This window comes from Podospora pseudopauciseta, chromosome 1 (assembly GCF_035222475.1).
Source record: "Podospora pseudopauciseta strain CBS 411.78 chromosome 1, whole genome shotgun sequence".
Taxonomy (NCBI): Eukaryota; Fungi; Ascomycota; class Sordariomycetes; order Sordariales; family Podosporaceae; genus Podospora; species Podospora pseudopauciseta.
The window spans coordinates 700073-717236 of NC_085892.1; the positions used below are offsets into that span (position 1 = coordinate 700073).

Below are 17164 nucleotides of genomic sequence, written 5' to 3' on the forward strand. Positions count from 1 at the left end.
GGGCTCGGGGGGTGTAGATAAAGCATTCCCAAGCTAAGCAGCCGCTTTCTCCGAGAGAGTGCCTCGACCCTCTCCTATCGCTGGACCGTCACACCGTCGCCCAACTGCTTTGATCCTGAAAGAAGCACGCCGCACACGTCTGACATACGAAGAGCTGTATGTTGAAAAGAAGACTCATCCTCTCACGTCATGCGTGACACACTGTTGCTTCTCGGTGCTTGGTGTGTAGATTCTCGAGGTTGCTTGCCACGTAGGGGAAGTTGAACACTGGTAGAGAAGAGCACTTGACAGCGACCACACAACATGACAACTTCGTGTTCCCCGATACGGCTGTATTCTGATCATGTCCATCACCTGAACTTGACAGAGCGCTTTTCCCAAGTACCTTCAAGTACCCTTGGTGTCTTCTCCGCAATTGGCAGGGCCTCGTCGATGTGACTGATCACCTCATACGTCCTCGTTGCCGCTGCCGAGGAAATCTAGAACTCCCAGAAGGCGGGGTTTCTGTTACCATAATCAGCGTCCGGACACAAACTAGAGAGGGGTCGCGGTGGCAATGATCGTACCGCAGAGGTTCAAAGCCCGGTGACCGCGGCCAAGTTCACCAGCCATGTCGATCCCATATGGGTACTGGGAGGCGTCCGTTGGTGATGAAGAAGTTGGACAGGAAATGTGCCCTGCATCCAAGCTGAAGCCAGATCGGCCAACCAGAAGCAAAGACGGGGTGTTTCGCCGTCTGCAGCAGTCCTCGTGACTATCAAAGCCCCAAGGACATTTCAGGGAAAGCTTTGCCGTCAGGTAGAAAGCGTCTGAGGACTCCGGGGAGGGTTTCGACCTTCCTAGTCCCAACGGTCCCATAGCGTTCAAAACACATACTCTAAGGAGCTCCCAAGCAGATCGTCAGTCGCTCGCCATAGTCTTAGACCCTCCCTTATCCATTGCCAGATAGCAACTGGCTTGATGACCTAGCGGTAGCGAAGCCGTTATCAGGGAACGACTCGCCACAGCGGTATGGCACGACAGGACAACGGCCCGCTTGCCGCTGTCCGCTCTCGGAGCGAGCTTATCGCTGGTTGGTCTGCGCTCTCGGGGTATCTTGACCCATCTGCGGACGACGGCTGTTGACAAATGGTGACTTGAGGTGCTCTTGGACATGCTGGGAGAACGGAAGACGAGATGAGGAGGATGACCAAGACTCTCTTGACTCTAGGCTGTCGATTCGGCGGCGTGTCGGTGAGCTGGGGGGTCTTTCCTTGGATGATGCGCGCGGAACAGCCTATCAATTCGCCTCTTGACCGCCAGTCAGACTGTGCGAATCGTGGTTTGATCATGAGCAAGGCAGGCCTGCCCTGGGATCATATCCAGTGTTTTGAACAAAGTTGGCCGGGTTTCAGTCGGACCGGTACGGTAATGGGTCGGTGACATGCGCGGCCTTTTCCACGGCACGGAAAAAGGAAAGGATCATGGATCCCGGGAGCTCTTTGACATTATCTGCTTGCCACGCTGGAGGAAGGAGATAATGGCAGGCTGCTGCTATCCTGAACCCTGTGCTTTGCATCAGCGACGCCAGAACAAGGCACCAAACGGTAATGATGCAACCACATCGTCGGGGCATATGCAGGAGAAAGGCGTCATAGAAGAGATAAATTGCTGAAAAGATTAGACATCATGGCCCCGCTTGGATGGCCCGCCTTTCGAGTTGTGGTAGATGTCGATATTACCTGCCTGTATGCCCGGGGCATACCCACGCCGAGCCTGGATTTGGACCTGGGGGTTTGGGAGCCTGGGGGTCTGAGAGACCGTCTCGCAGTTTATCCAGAAAAATGCCACTTTTCGCCGCAGGAAAAAGCCCTTGAATGCGCATCATCCAGATCGACCGCATCTGCCGGAGCTGCACTGCTGCTTCCCCGAGCCATGCTCTCCGGACCGCGGGTTGGGTTCCATTGTTCCATCACAGCAGACCTTCGCTTGCTGGGTGCTCCCCAATTTGCAGAAGCGAATGAATTCTCTTCCACATCATCTCACCACCCAACAGCACCACGACAGCCACGATGCCCGTCCCAACCCCTCCCACTTGCTGCCCCGAGGTCGCTATGACGTTAGCGGGCCCTTGTACACAATGCATCAGATGCGGGTGGATTGCAAGTCGACAGGACATGGCCATGGGACGGCATTGCGTGCAGTCAGAGAAATGAGCGAGTGCGCGGCGGGGGGGGGCGGTCGCAGAGAGCTTGAAGAACTTTGCAACCCCTCGATTCAGCTCTGAGGTGGCAGTATTATTATTAGTGTGCCGCTTGATATCGGTTCTGCGCGTGCTGGTAGCGCACTCCAACAAGGACCGCGGGATGGGCCAAGATGCCCTTGGTTGAGACCGGCGTCAATCTCAGCAACATGGCTCTGGTGAGGATTTCAATTCCGGATGAATGGTCGACAAAGGGGAGGTAGCAGTGACGTGCTGCACGAACACAATGCTCATCATTGCCCGGTTGGACAGCTGAAGCCAAGGCAATTCAGGGCGATGATGCTGTGGGTGTCTGGCTGGCTCTTCTCGAACCAGATGTCGATATTTCTTGTCAACACATTGCCGACGATATGCCGGCCCGATGAGGTCTGGGCACGCAGAAAAGAGGTTGCCATTATACGTGTGATGGCGAGGAGGATGCTGCAGCGTTGTAGTAAAGCATGATCCCAACGATAACATATCGAATCCCATGGGGGTTGGCGTAGTGCAAGTCTGGAAATAGAAGTGCGAGATAGCAGGGTGTGCATTCTAGAAGGCCTTGTCGTTGCTTTTTCTGAAGAACCGAAGTAAAGTACCTAGGTAGGTACTCAATCATCCCACTTCAGTGAACCTACCTATTCGCAACTGCCTCCCGTCCCGAGTTCACCAGAACAGGCAGGCAGCACAGACCACTCAGCCCGCAGACACTCAGCGAACCCTAATAACCGGGCCGGCAGAGTGGAAGAGCACTTTAAACTAACTTCTGACTGAGTGCGGGAAAGAATTATTTGCTCCCACAATATCCAAGTGTTTCTTGTCCTCTTGATGTAACACTTGGGTTTTAGCTGCAGAAGGAGTTGCAGCCTTGTTATTTTTACAAATTTCTTATCAGCAAGGCATCGCGATATCTATGTGTGCCAACGCTTCAAAACGCATCCCGTCTCGCGAAAACGCCGTCATGGCAAGCCCGAATTAGATACGCCAGCACCATAGCAGTTTGTACAAGTCACAGAAAGTACATGTGTCTACTGGGCCACTGTGGATGGGAAAGGAGAGACGTTGGGTGAGTGCGGGATGGTTCTTGGCATATCGCTGGCCGCAACCTCATCCCCACATACCCCAACTCATATACACACCACACACCTCTAATTTATTCATCGTCAGAGAGACGGCGCGGGATGTTTTCCAGCTTTGTGGGGATGCGTGTAGCAAGTCGTCTTCACTCGGGAGATCGTCACGCAATCCGTTAGGTCACACATCGCGAACTATGGGGGGGAATAAGAAAGTTCGCCGCCGGTGAGCGCCCTTCCGGATCGCCAACGATGTGGCGCCTGCTTCGACGCCATTGAACGGCAACGAACGGGACGCTCCGTTGGATTGCGACATGAGTCGTGCCAGGTGGGCCCACCTGACAAAACACATTCACCAGCTTCACCAATGTATGTACACACCATTAGACCTTGTCATGAGATTTATCATATATACGACAAATGTAGTGCTATATTTGCACCTACATCACACCCAGCAGAGTAGTTATACCTATGTGGCTCAGCCGGCCGGTTGACACTTGGCCATCCAAACTCGGCTCTTTTGCTCGAGACTGGATATTGGCCGGCACCCCAGTCCGACGCTTTGAACTCGAATTCCATGATGCTGCCACTCACTGCCACTTTGATGTTTCCAGGGATGAGACAATGACCTGATCCTGATCCTTTCTACGAGTGGATGCTGCCCCTGAGAGCAACAACTTTGCGGAGGCTCAGCAGCACTCGGCTTCGGTCCGGCTCGACTCCCCCGGCCTGTGGGGGCCCGAATTCTCCTCGGCCGTTGTGACGTCTGGTCCACATGGCGGCCCGTGTAGGGCGGTCGAATTTGACGACGTCCCTGAGCGAGACGTGGTGAAACAACAGTCTCTCGCGTACCGAACCCGAACATTGAACACGCCAGCAACTGTCTCCTGAGCAGAAAGATGTGTCTTTTTCTTCTCGCCAACCAGGAGCGCCACGGTTCGTCAACATCACAGATATCATGCAACCACCTTCGGCGTTTACGGACCTGAAGATCTTCGGCCTACTCTTTTTCTTCTGTCTCTCCTGCACGGCATTTGCTCTGAGCAAGGGCATAGTTTGATCCCGATGTCCATAGTTGGCAAGCGCTGCGGGTCATAACAGGGGCCATGCTCAAATCAAAGAGTTCACCAGGCTCAAAACTTGATCGTCGACACGCGATACCGTCGCAGAATGTTATTGACAGCGCATGACGAAGCCAGCCCTAAACCAGGCCTTGTTCTCACCGAGACATGGCAGGACGGCCTTGACCGAATTGAAGCGTGTCAACTATGAGGTGCAAACCAATCCTTACTAGCAGCGTTTCGGGTGGCAGCCGTTTATACAACAGGGGGCGCATCTGCTCGACCCCGATTAGTCTACACGGCCGCCAGCCAGCATACGCGGACCGCTCAAGATCTTGCTCGGATGCAAGGTGTCTTTCCGTCATCACGGCAGTGGCCGGGCACTTCGTACCTGCATGAGAGATGGCCATCGACACTTGTTGGGGCTTTCACCCTCAGTATGGACCCGCCCCCATCCACAAAGACAGGACGAAACGAAGCCCACGTCAACTGTCGTCACTATAGTCGGCTGCCCTAACGACACCCACGTCAAACATCGCCTGCCAGCACGCCAACGCAAAGATGGATGATATGATGAAGCCACATCTCGCTGCGTGGGTTATCCCGACAACCGAGGGTGCTTTGAAGGGGACCTACCTCTTTAACGACGGGATGATGTTGTGGCCCGTGCTTCCGTATTGCCAAAATTGGCGGAGCAATGGATCGCCGGCTCGACCGTTCTCCGTTCATGGCCAAGTGGGCTCCCGTTGGACCACCCTCGATGATATCCTTGAAGACGGTAGGGTTTAGGACCCATCTCGGACAAGGAGTAGACCCTGTTTGACCTAATTTGTACCCGCTCTCCCCCGCCCATCAAAGGCTTTCGCCCGAGGCCGGTTCCCAAAGAGGTAGTCGATAACGTTGAATCTCCAGCACCAATGTCCCTTCACCATGTCGGGCCCGTGCCATACATATCCAAGGCCGGCAGCATGTCGTTTCGAGTCTTTCCGGCCCCGTCCCTCGCCGTGCTCCCCCAGGTGTGCATTCCGGGCAGGTAATTTCATCACCGCCGACGGATTGGAAGTCGACTGCAACACCAGCGTTGTAGAGACCGTGGGGTGGATCGTCAAAGGAACGCCAAGTACTCCAGAAAACAAACGGTTCTCCGTTCCAGACCTCCACACCTGGAGCCGCGGCGTTCATCTGATGATTCGATGATTCGTCGCTTGTCAACGTCGGATTTCCTGCGCTCCGCAAATGACTAATGACATATGAACCTCCAACCTGTGTTCACAGCGAACGCGAGCTTTCACCAACAAGATTGCCGGCTCTATCCATTGAACAAGGCCATCAGCAACAAAGTGCAAGCCGGTCATTGCCGAGAAGGCCGGGAGATCGATCGCCAACAACCCGGTTGTCGATTGAACCTTGGCCGGTGTGGAGCAACCAGCTCCGAATATGATTGCTCAACAGCGGACAGAACTCACGCCAATGGCCGCATTCCGAGTCCCTCCGCCATGTGATAGGTATCTCTAGCAGCCGCCAACACAGCAGCAGGCCTCTGATTATCACAGCGAGTTGATTGCCAAAGGAAGATAGAGGGTCTGGCCTACGGCGGGGCTTTCACTGGCCACATGCTGTGCTCTAACAGCAAGCGCAGACTTGTTAGGCGCAAGCGCTGACGGTGGAGAGCTCTCACCACAACCAGCGCGTGCCTCTCTCTCTCCCCCCGTTGCTGGGGATGGACAGGCGCGGCGATCCAAGTGTACTCCCCCGCTGACTGCTACTAGTCAAGAAGAACAGCAGCCCGCCCACGCATTTTGTACGGCCCAGTACCAGAGTGTACATGTGCTCTTGACGGAATCTCTGGTGGATCACGCCTCCACATCCCCGTCCAGCCCATTTTTTTAAAGCCTCAAAATCACCACTCGCTCGCGCAAGCTCGGCGATTTTGGCGGGGTGCCGCAGCGTGTCCAGACCTCAGGGAGCTTGGCTTGGCAACGCTCCGTCCCTTTAACCCATGTCACCAATGGCAAAAGTTTCGACGTTCGCCAAAGGCCAAAACAGAATGATATCTCTGAAGCGTGAGATTGAGGACAGAATGTACAGCCATGGAAACATATCACTACGCATGGGCCCGCTTCTGGCGCACTCTAAAAGCATTCGAATAAAATTTCAAAAATCACTTCTTGGGGTTAAACCCCCGGTGGCATCCATTCCTCACGGCTGCACCCCCCTCTCCAGCATGCAGCAATACCCCCAAAAAGGGCCCTTGCCTCAACACCCCCCCTGGCAGGCCATCACTCTAGGTACACACCCCCTTGGCTGGTACGGCACGCTTGGCTGGCTACAAAAAACTACCAAAGCAATTGCAGCTATGGGTCGTTTTTCTAATGTGCATGGGTTCTGCAGTTGTGCACCTTGTTGTCTTTGTCTGGCGTTCCACTTCACGTCGAGGGTGCGCAACAAAACCAAAGCCCCCTTCCAGTCCGCTTGAGCAGCTAATACCCTACGAGGTACGATGTACGGGGGTATCTGCTGCAACTAAGTATTGCCTCCAAGATTGGCTTCCACCTCCATCGTGGACCGAGTACCTTTCTGCATGGGCTCCTGCCGGGCAGTTGCCGACGCCCAGTACATGGAAGGTACCCTCCATCTCTCTTGCTGCTGCCACTCCTCTGAGCAAAAAAATCTCGCCTTCTCATTTGTTCCTCTTCCTTGTCAAGGAAGCTCTGTCAAAGTTGACAGAGAGTACCACGTCCCTGATGCGTCGCCAGTCTCCTCCTGCCTCGCTTCTTCTCGTCCTCCCCCCCTCTGGCTATATATGCCGGCACTCCCTCCCCGAGCCTAGACCCGGGGATGTCATCCCGCCGCGTCTTTGCTTTTTTGTCCTTGTCTTCTTCCAAGAGGCCAATTGGTTCATGCCATGGCTTTGTTTCCTTGACGTTACCCCGTCTTGTGTGTATACTATCTTGGGCATCCTCGTCGACGGCAACAACAACCTTGTTGTGCCAGCGGGACTCGCCTGTGCCGGTCGTTTTGTTTGATTTCAGTCGCTGTCCCAGAACACGGGCAGGCTCCTACCGCCCGAGAGCAAAACCTTCAAGGCTGGAGAAAGCTCGAATCTCTCCCCTACAACCCCTCGACGTTCATGACACGGCCGTGCCGTTTCTCGGTCTCCACCACCCGCTCTCCTCCCGCTTCCCTCCCGACTGGGCTCCGCCCCGGCCTTGTTGCTGAAACCTCGACGTTCTAAAACGAAACATTGCCCTACCACCCACCTCGATCTCGCAGCTTGGCGAGACCTGTCACCAAACCTTCAAAACCAGACCGGACTTGGTCTGCCTATATAAAAGCAGCCAAGAATCCCCCGTCTCCTGTCTGGATCTCACTCGCTTCAAAAAACCAGCATGCCTGAGCTTATGGATCTCCTAATTCCAAGGCTAGATTTCCTCTGGTCTGTGAAATTTTGGGCCATTTTCCACACAATCCTCTGGTAGGTTGACATGCCACTATTCTTTTTTTTTCTTGAATCCTGCAGGAGCTAACTCGGCACAATTCCAGGCTTCATCGTTATGTCCGCCTGATTGTCCACTGCATCAGCCACTGGACATACAAATCCATAGTTCCGAACTGGGAGAAACCGAGATACACATCAAACGATGTCACAGTTATTATCCCAACAATTCACAACCGTCCGCAAGAGCTTCAGCCATCCCTGGAAAGCATCCTTGCCTGCAGACCCGCCAAACTGATTCTGGTCACCACCTACAAGAAACACAATGCGCTGGAAGAGGCTGCTTCCGCCCTCCGTGGGGTGAACAGCACACACCCGACCGTCATCGAGGTTCTGCACGTCGACAAGGCCAACAAGCGGCTACAGGTGTGCAGGGCGCTCGAGGGGGATCATGTTCAGACTCCCATCACGGTTATGGCTGATGACGACGTAGAATGGCCGTCGACTCTCATGCCCTGGCTACTGGCGCCGTTCGAGGACGACAGGATGGGTGGAGTTGGCACGTGCCAGAGAGTGAAGCGGGTGGGTGGTGACTTGACAACGCGCATCTTCAATTGGCTCGGCGCAGCCTATATTGAGAGGAGGAATTTTGAAATCTCAGCGACCCACAATATTGACGGCGGGACCTCTTGCATGTCGGGGCGCACTGGTGCTTACCGAACCGAAATTCTTAAGAGCTACGACTTTTTGGGCGGGTTCAAGAATGAAAAATGGGGCAAATACATCCTGAATGCGGACGACGACAACTACGTGACACGATGGCTTGTGGCCCAAAAGTGGAAGACCTGGATCCAGTACGAAAACGAATGTGAGATTGAGACGACGCTCGAAAACGGCTTCAAGTTCTTGTATCAGTGTTCCCGCTGGGCGAGAAGCAATTGGAGGAGCAACTGGACCAGTCTTGTGCATGAAAGACACGTGCTTACGTATGACAACACCCCCCTTTTATCTCTTCACGTCCCAAACTGACTCAAGCCCCCCACAACAATAGTCAGCAACTTTGGTGCACATATGCGCTTCATATCGCAACGTTTACTTCGCTTGCCTTTGTCGTCGATCCCCTTCTGCTCTTCTCGTGCTGGTGGGCGACGGAGAACTGGGAGCTCAGGAGCCGCTATATCCTACTCGCTGCAGAAATAATATTCATGTTTTGCTTCACGAAAGTGGTAAAACTGGTTGGGCTGTTCCGCAGGAATCCGAGTGACATCATGTTCCTGCCCGTGTCCATTCTGTTCGGTTGGTTCCACGGGTTCATCAAGCTGTATGCGCTGTTTACGCTCAAGCAGACGTCGTGGGGCAGTCGTGAGGATGGTGACGAGCACAACCAGTTCCGTCTCCAAGAGAAGCCGGTCCGCAGCCAGGCCATGGCCATGCCGGGCGGGCCAGATCTTCTCGAGTCGGTGCGGCACACGGCCACCTCCCAAGCCCGCCGGGCTTCCTATCTGGCGCAGAAGCACGAGTTTAGCGGGTGCATGGTGGACGAAGTGTTGTAACATTCACGGCGCAACACCGACGCTGGGGAAGGGGAAAGCAGCACGGGCGGTTGGGACGACCTCCAAAAACGAAGCCGTCTCGCCAGTGCATTAATATCACGATTCATGTGGCCGAATGGCTTGGGATGCTACGAATTTCATTTTTTGGGTATCAGGACGGTCGGGGGGTCAGGAATATAAGGGCATGGGATTGAGGTCAACAGGACTCCTTTATCCCGGACGGGATTGGTTTTTGGGTTTTGGGTTCTTCTCACCCCCCCTGTGGCTCGTTTTCTTTCTCAAGAGGTTGTTCGAGGGCGCATCACTTACGATTCATCACAACAACAAAAACGGGGGTTGGTCCGCGGCGACGAGGAAAAGTTTGAGATTTGTTCTTTTTTTTTCTCTTGTTTTTTACAGGCTCATGTTTTGTTTTACGAGTTTTTTTTTCTCGTCTTTTTTTTTTGTTTTTTCTTTTTCCTCCGATTTCATCTCTCTTCATTTTGGTGCCCATTATGGCTAGGACGGTTCATGGGGGGAAACGGGTCTCCAGGGTCAAAATCGTAATGGTATTTCAAAGGTCGCCGGCATGGAACACACGAGGTTTGTGTTGGCAGGGAGCGAGGCTTCGGAATGGGCACTCGCTCTTTAATAGGCAGGGAACAGGTCTGGGGGCTTGGTTGGTATATGGGTCAAAGAGAAAACCTCTCACCCACTGGGACGGCAAGAGGACATACACAAGAGAATTAGAATGGTGTCCGTTAGACATAGATAGACTGACGGAGACGATTGCTCTGGTATCCAATGGCAAAAAAAAGGTATTGGCCTCTATATGTTTGTCGATACTGCCTGTCTTTTTCATAGCTTGCGCAAAGCTGGATGTTGATTCGATGCCAGCTGGTATAAGAAAGCCAACGGACCAATCAAGAGCGGGCAGTCTTCCCAATCTGGCTACCAGGGACCTTTCACACTGGCGATCTTTACCAAGGTCAGGTAGCACAGCAGACTAACCTTAACCAAACCAATGCACGACATCTGCGCATCGCTTTGGAAACACACCGACCTGGCCGCAACGTGATGCCTGCCCATGTCGATGCTTGGCCTTGTAGTAGGCGAGGAAAGACATGGGGTGACACGGCATTCGGCCCTCGATGGTCCAAGGAGGACTCGCGCTTGAACTGCACACGCCCACGTCCCGCTTGCCCCCCAAGCAGCAACCAGCTCGGCGTACAACATGCATCACGCACCGAAAATAACCTGGGGACATCTCCCTGGTCGCCGCCACATGCGCCTGTCCTCGATTCCAGGTTGGCTGACAGCAGCCCCGGGACTCTTGTGTGGACAGCCCACGTCCCAAGACCCGAGGCTCTTTCCAGGGTTCCTGATAGGCCGATCTGATGTTGCATAATGCATCTAGACCGATTAAGAAGACGACAAACCAGGCCCCTCCACCGGGCAGATTTACGATGCCACATCGTTCTCGTCTCCTGACGAGCCTTCAGAACACAAAGCTCGCTTCTATAAGGTTCGAAAGCACGGAACGGCCACTGCAACACAGCCATTCTTCGAGGTATATCAAATGACCAACCCCGCCCTGGACAAGAGCCGCTGTGTCCCTCTGACCGAATCAAGTGAACTTATTGTCAGGGAACCCTTGACGATGTATCGCCATGGTCTGTTGACAAAGCTAATTGAGCGAGATCGAGATAGGAAATATTGACACTCCAGCCACTCGTAAAGAGAGTGGAGACCACGCACAATCTCGAATTGACCACCGAGCAGCTCATTCAGAAGGACAGGTGACTTTGAGGCCCCATGGAACCAAGCCAACCAATTCTAAGCCCAGTTGTGGTACTACTGACGGACATTCAATGTACCGTACAGTTCTTGACAGCGACCCATACCTTACGTCACCGGACTTATCAGGGAAAGCGTGCCCGTACCTGCTTCTATTCGACACACTGCTCGGTCTTCTTGGCTCGCAGATATACCTACATACTGGCTGACTGGCTCGACCAGCTGCCCGGCCTGTCAGGCACAGCTTGTTTCTTCAACATATATCTTACAGTTTGATTGGTTGGATATGTTACGCAGTCCAGGCAGACCGGAAAAAAGCAGGAATTCGAAATATGAAGCATGATCATGAATGAATTTCCATACTGACAGAAATAGGAAGCCTCTCTTTCTGGGCGCCATGCACACGAAGTTGCAATTATCCCGCTTCCTGCCCTCCTCGCGCGTTCCACGCCCACACTGCCACCTGCAGGCATCTCTCCTTCAAGCATGGTTCCTGCCTCTTTCGACCAAAAACCCTCTCGCCTTCGTGGGATGGGATTGACACATCTCGGCTGAGCCGTGGGCAAGCACGCAAATTTCCGCACAAAAGTTCGGGGTTCGGCCTCTTCGTTCATCATGAAAGCAACACCACATGCTACCTCTGGATATGAAAGGCTATCAATTGCCATTGCCGGTATCAACAAGCAATCATTGCCGACTGAATCTCCAGACCACGGACGATCTAATTTCACCAATCAGCTAGTATGCGAGCAATAACATCTCGATGGTCCGCCTTCAGCAAGGATGATCCTCCTTTCACCTACCATCGACAGCTTGGCCAAGCAGGTGAGTTTAAGCGGAGCTCGATCTCCCACCCGCCATGACATAACTGCTAATCAGGACTGGGGTGATTCTACAGCGGAACATATACGACATCTTCATGGCACTGTTGCTCGCCAAGCAGCTGTTTCGGGAAGCGTCCCGATCTTGTTTCTTGCAAACGCATCCAAAACCTGATGATCCGTGGCACCTTCATCCCCGGCCACACCTCGAGATGGGTGGAGCAGCCTGCCTCTCTCCGGTGCTAAGAGCGAGATGGCATTGACTGAATCGTCCGGGTGCATTCGCCCTGGAGCCGCTAATGCTCGATCCAGATGGTGGTTCTGGAGACTCGACCCCGGAATGATGCTTCACGACGATACTTCCCCAGAACCCCGCTACAAATGGTCCCTTTTCGCACAGACGGGCCTCCACAAAGTACACACGCACACCCGAGAGGTGAGCCCAGCAAGAGACCTTTCACCCCCTTTCGTCTACTCCCACGCCCCCTCCCTCAAGATACAGTACAGAGCCGCGCCAAACCTTTTCGAGTTGGACCTGCGTCTGCTGCACCTACGGTTCAAAGAGAGGGCGGGCTGGTTGAAGATGCTGCAACTTTCTTGCATGGAAAACTATACATACCTGCGTCCTGCGCCTCTGTCGGAAGTTCAGACATCCAGAAGCCCAAGGACGAGATGGTGGGGTGTCACTGAGGGAGCTTTTTTTCTTTTGTTCTTTCTACACTGTATGACGTCGCTGTCGAGCTGCGTGGTGGTGCTCTGTAGACCCGTTGTTGGGCGACGACGGCGGTTGTCCTCGGTTCGAGGTACAGCTTCGGTGAAGCTTTCCAGGGATGACGTTCTGGACACTTCTGACCTCGTGGTTTGTGTCGTAACGAAACCTGTCAGTTGCGCTAAGACGCCGCTGGATCGGGTTGGCCACATGAACTCAAGGTCAGTATCTCGCTGTCCGGCCACTCAGAGCCCTTCGTTTTTCTCGGTGTGCGATGCTAAACATTGGGGTGGTGAGGGGCAGGTGTGTTTGGATGGTGCAGAGGCAAGAAAGAGGGGGTGGGAAAAGCGTCCGACAGCCACGCTTGTTGATTCGTGCGGAGAAAAGCAGAGCTCCAACCTCCCATTTCAACATGCTACAGACGAATTATTGCCAACACTCGAGACAGATCATCATGCTTTGCTTTGCTGTCTGCAAGCCAGAAGCATCTATCTCAGGGCTGGGGAGCCGGGAAAGCCTTCACGCTATCCACTCAAAGGTTGAAGAAGTGTCTTGCCGTTTTCCAGAGCCCTTCTGTTCTGCCGCGCTGCAGGATACTCTACAGACGGACGTACCGGATATGGCACCCGCGTCTCCAGACGTCGAAACAGACGCGCACGATCACACCTCAACAGGGGCTTTGAGAGGGCTTTTCGATGCAGGGCTTTTCGACGTGGTGCCATCGCTTTGGTGGGTGCATGCTGCACGCCCACGCCAACAAAGGCCGAGCCGTGACGACGTTCTCCACGGCAGTTGGGGGTTTTCATGACAAAGTCAAACCGGCCTCCACGATGCGGCGGCAGCTTGAGCATCCGCGAAGGAGCTAAGGCACGTAGACGTCGACACAGATGCAGCCAGTGTAGGCAGCACAACGACAGCAAGGACAGCAAAGAAAACAAACCGGAAGCGGGTGCAAACGAGAGGCCAATTATCGTGGTATGCAACCCTTCAAGGCAATCTGGCTGCCGGTTGGAGGAGACTCGGCATTGATGTGATATGCCCGGCACGAAGGATGGTGAGATCAACACTCGATGCCACACACACACGTACACGCAGTTTGGCACTCTTTGGTCCCCAAGTTTGCCGGTCTCGCATTCAGTATTTCGGCTTGGCAGGAGGTACAGTTCGGCATCGCCAACACACCCCAGACTTTGATATTGGAAGGGGTCGATATGGACGGGGCAGGCGGGAGCTAGAAGAAGGCTTGACCTCCTTATTCATGCAGCTTCTCTCCATCAACAGGGCCATCAACATGCGCCGGTTCTTTGTCCGGAGGCTGCTTGCCGGGGTGTTCGGCCTGGGTGCTGATCGGTCGGTGAAAGGACGCGCTATCAGCGGTAGGTGGCTGTTGTCACGGTCCTTCTCGAATTTCCTGACATTCACTACAACGCCCTATCATCAATCAGGAAGAATACTGGACAACAGATCTTGGATCAACCAAGCTTCCTATCGATATGCCAAGACCCGGCATGTTCTCGATAGTCTCTGGGACAGGGGTACGTCTCTGCAACCAACACCAAAGGAATCAAAGTTTGCGTGTCTCCTCGAACCGATATCCCATAAACTGTTTTCCGCATCTGAGCACTGTTTGCGAATGGTGCATCCTGCATGCCATCCAAGAACGGGTCAGCTTCACGGCAAGGAGGTTACCAGTGTGTGCTGTGGTACACGGTGGCTTGGTAAGTTCAGGTTGTGCCACCCCATCTCTTGTTACACGGGTATGAGATGTCAGTCCCTTCACCCGCCGTGGTAGGATGGTGTTTCCTGTTCGGTGTCCAAAAGGCGATCGAGTCCGGAAAATTGGACGAGGCACCTCGGGGCTGCCGCCAAGCACAGGCTGTGCCGCTCCGTTCCGGCCAAGCGGGGAACGGTGCGGAACGCCGAGCAAAAAACGGCGGCTCAATTTCAACGTCAAGCAACGGGAGGGGTCCGGGGTCCTTGTGTCTCCACACACACCTTGATACCCCCACCTACCCGCACACAAACGACAGACCCGATTAGGTAATCGAAGTCATTAGGCGGGGTGCGATTAACATCATGGGCCGCCGCCGCACTCGTCTGAGGGTGCATCATGCACGCAATCGCCTGCATCAGTTTTTGGCGTTGTGGGTAAAGCATCCCGCCACGAGAGCTGCTCATTGGCAGAAGGCTTCACGCCAATGTAAGTGCGACTCGCGATCACTGCAGAAAAGCCCTCGGTTGTGGACGTTTTTCATGGTCGAAAGCCATGGTTAATTTTGGACTGTCGACTAACAAGTTGCGAATACGCCGTTCAGGGTTCAAGCCAGACTGCTTGAGCTGGAAGGATAGTACCACATATATCGATACGAGACGCAGACGCCACGGCCATGTGAGTTATGATGAACATTGGGGGAGTTGCAATCGTGATGGGAAAGGTAGGGTTGGATCTGATTCGGCTGCTAAATGAACAGGACCGGCGTTGACCTATTCGATTTGAGGAATCTTCCGTATCTCTTGCGACAGGACCAAACTTTGGCTCGACGAATGATATTGCCATCGTGAATCTTGAGAAGCTGTCGGCCCGTTACACTACTGTGTGGCTGAGTGGTTTTCCCAGCGGACGTCGGTGATTACCACGCTGGAACCCCCCCACAACTTGAGAGAGAGATTTTGCGAATTCAAGAACTCGGAGAGTCGCACGCGGCGCTACTACGGCTGATGCGAACATCCGCTTGGCCACCGAGTTGACGTACACAGACGACAGATAGCGCGATGGCTTTTCGAGACGGTCTGGATACTGTTTGGCAAGCACGGCTTTGGGTATGGGACTTTTCCATCTGGTACGCATATGATATTGCGTGATTCCCCGTTCATTGGTCAGTAGTACTTTTCTTTTCCCGTTCCCGACGGCGCCGTCGATAAAGCTCTGGTCCGGTTATTCTACTCCGGGTGCAAGCATTATTCAAGATAGCCCGACAATGACGACGAGTGCCGCATCGGCCCGCGACACGGCGAAAGGGGTCGGTTATGGCAACTATTCGAGATTGCTCTTTGGCTACAACAGCCCACACACAACTCAGCCAAGATTAGTATCATCAACAGCAAGTTTTGTGTGCTTCTTCTTTGCTTTGCTGCGGGCAAGGACGGAACCTTTCATTTTCTGGAGGAGGTGTCCAATGGGCTGCCTGCGTCATGGTCCATCCTGGGTGGATTGTCCACCACCCCCACTGCGGGTGACCCACTTTGAGGGGAACAGTAGGAGGGGTCTCTTTTTTCTCAACATCAGATGGCGCGGAGGGGTAAGTTGATCTGATCTGTCCCGTCCCTGGGAGGGGGGGAGGGGCCGAGATGCGGAGTGGTGGGTTTTGATAGACGTAGTTGTGCGTGATGATGACGAAGAAGGTTGGATCTCGTATGCGCGGGGGAAATTGGACTGTGGAGATTTTTGCGGGCTGTGCTCTGTTTTGAAGGGCAGAAACTTGGATTTTTATCTGATGATGGAGGTTGAAGGTGCAGGTGAGTTGAGATCGTGGGGAGGTTATTGGCAATCGAATAGAGAGAGGTAGGGATGAGGGAGGGAATAAGAGGGAAATTTTGGTGTTAGTTTGTTCGGATGGATGGATAGATGTGGGTTTTTTTTGTTGAGGGGAGTGGGAGTGAAGTTGGTAGGTAACATACATACATTGTGTTTGTGGAATGAATTGTGTGAACATCACCAGGAGGTACTACCTGGGAGAAGGACTCGGGGGAGGAGAACTGGGACTGAGTCGTGATCTGGGTATATATTTAACCCCGAATGTCATGTTCAATAGCTTTCTACCACCACCCACAATGAGGTAATCTTTTGGAATTGTGTTTATGCTCATGACGAGATGATGGTATTTAAATCGGTTACAACGGTGCATGCAAGTGAGACTTTGGACGCACGACATGCCTTCCTGGATAGGTCAATAGGTATCAATATAGCCTTTGTCTTGTGCTTGGCTTGAACGATTGTAGTTATTACAGAAGTACATAGAACGATACCCTAGCTCATGATTGATTAGGCGCACCTATTAAGATGCGGGGGTGAAATATTTTGACTACCTTACCTAGATCAGATCAGATCAGATCATTTATTATATCGATTGGGTTTTGAGTAGTGGGAAGAGAGTGAGATTTAGGACATTGGAGGGGGTGTGTGGGCAATCTTGCATTGGGGCTTTTGGGGAAAGGCGGGCGGGGGCTAATGATCTATCTTGGATATTTTACTTGATGATGTTTATTGAGACGTCATTTTTGTTTGACGGGAGTCTTGTTTGTGTCTGTCTGGATGATAACCCCCTTTGTTTTCCTTGGAATTCTCTCATGATTGAGGCGGGCCAAGAGCATTAGACTTTTTCAGTGAGAGCTTGTTACCAGACAAACAAACACCAGGGCTGCTCAGGTTGGCACATCAACTGTGTCATTGTCGGACATTGACTTGGAAAGCGCACAAGGCGAACACCCACCCACCTCTGTAAGCCCCTGTTTGAAGG

At 53.3% G+C, this 17164-nt stretch overlaps 5 protein-coding genes across 5 annotated transcripts; all 5 read left to right on the forward strand.

The window, feature by feature from the left end:
• Nucleotides 1-3135: 3135 nt before the first annotated feature.
• On the forward strand, nt 3136-6589 carry QC763_101828 (uncharacterized protein). The gene is made up of 2 exons (XM_062906733.1): nt 3136-3284; nt 3386-6589. Exons 1-2 carry the CDS (start codon nt 3241-3243, stop codon nt 3519-3521), a joined length of 180 nt encoding a protein of 59 aa, XP_062769612.1. The 5' UTR covers nt 3136-3240; the 3' UTR covers nt 3522-6589.
• Nucleotides 6590-6737: 148 nt separating this feature from the next.
• GT2_2 (Type 2 glycosyltransferase) lies at nt 6738-10198 on the forward strand. Its single transcript, XM_062906735.1, has 3 exons — nt 6738-7827; nt 7896-8774; nt 8840-10198. The coding sequence occupies exons 1-3, from the start codon at nt 7742-7744 to the stop codon at nt 9339-9341; spliced, it is 1467 nt and encodes a 488-aa protein (XP_062769613.1). The 5' UTR covers nt 6738-7741; the 3' UTR covers nt 9342-10198.
• A 588-nt stretch (nt 10199-10786) lies between these two features.
• Nucleotides 10787-10903, forward strand: QC763_101831 (uncharacterized protein; the record flags this gene model as incomplete). Its single annotated transcript, XM_062906734.1, has 1 exon — nt 10787-10903. The coding sequence occupies one exon, from the start codon at nt 10787-10789 to the stop codon at nt 10901-10903; it is 117 nt and encodes a 38-aa protein (XP_062769614.1).
• Nucleotides 10904-11860: 957 nt separating this feature from the next.
• Nucleotides 11861-12113, forward strand: QC763_101832 (uncharacterized protein; the record flags this gene model as incomplete). The annotated part of the gene is made up of 2 exons (XM_062906736.1): nt 11861-11942; nt 12016-12113. The coding sequence occupies 2 exons, from the start codon at nt 11861-11863 to the stop codon at nt 12111-12113; spliced, it is 180 nt and encodes a 59-aa protein (XP_062769615.1).
• A 2610-nt stretch (nt 12114-14723) lies between these two features.
• QC763_101834 (uncharacterized protein) lies at nt 14724-16408 on the forward strand (the record flags this gene model as incomplete). Its single annotated transcript, XM_062906737.1, has 2 exons — nt 14724-14847; nt 14963-16408. 2 exons carry the CDS (start codon nt 14724-14726, stop codon nt 15112-15114), a joined length of 276 nt encoding a protein of 91 aa, XP_062769616.1. The 3' UTR covers nt 15115-16408.
• Nucleotides 16409-17164: the final 756 nt, after the last annotated feature.

Coding starts and splice junctions, on each gene's coding strand:
- QC763_101828 (XM_062906733.1), top strand. CDS start 3,241: ATGTGTCTACTGGGCCACTGTGGATGGGAAAGGAGAGACGTTGG. Junction 3,285..3,385: donor TGGGAAAGGAGAGACGTTGG/GTGAGTGCGGGA, acceptor ATTCATCGTCAG/AGAGACGGCGCGGGATGTTT.
- GT2_2 (XM_062906735.1), top strand. CDS start 7,742: ATGCCTGAGCTTATGGATCTCCTAATTCCAAGGCTAGATTTCCTCTGG. Junction 7,828..7,895: donor ATTTTCCACACAATCCTCTG/GTAGGTTGACAT, acceptor GCACAATTCCAG/GCTTCATCGTTATGTCCGCC. Junction 8,775..8,839: donor CATGAAAGACACGTGCTTAC/GTATGACAACAC, acceptor CCACAACAATAG/TCAGCAACTTTGGTGCACAT.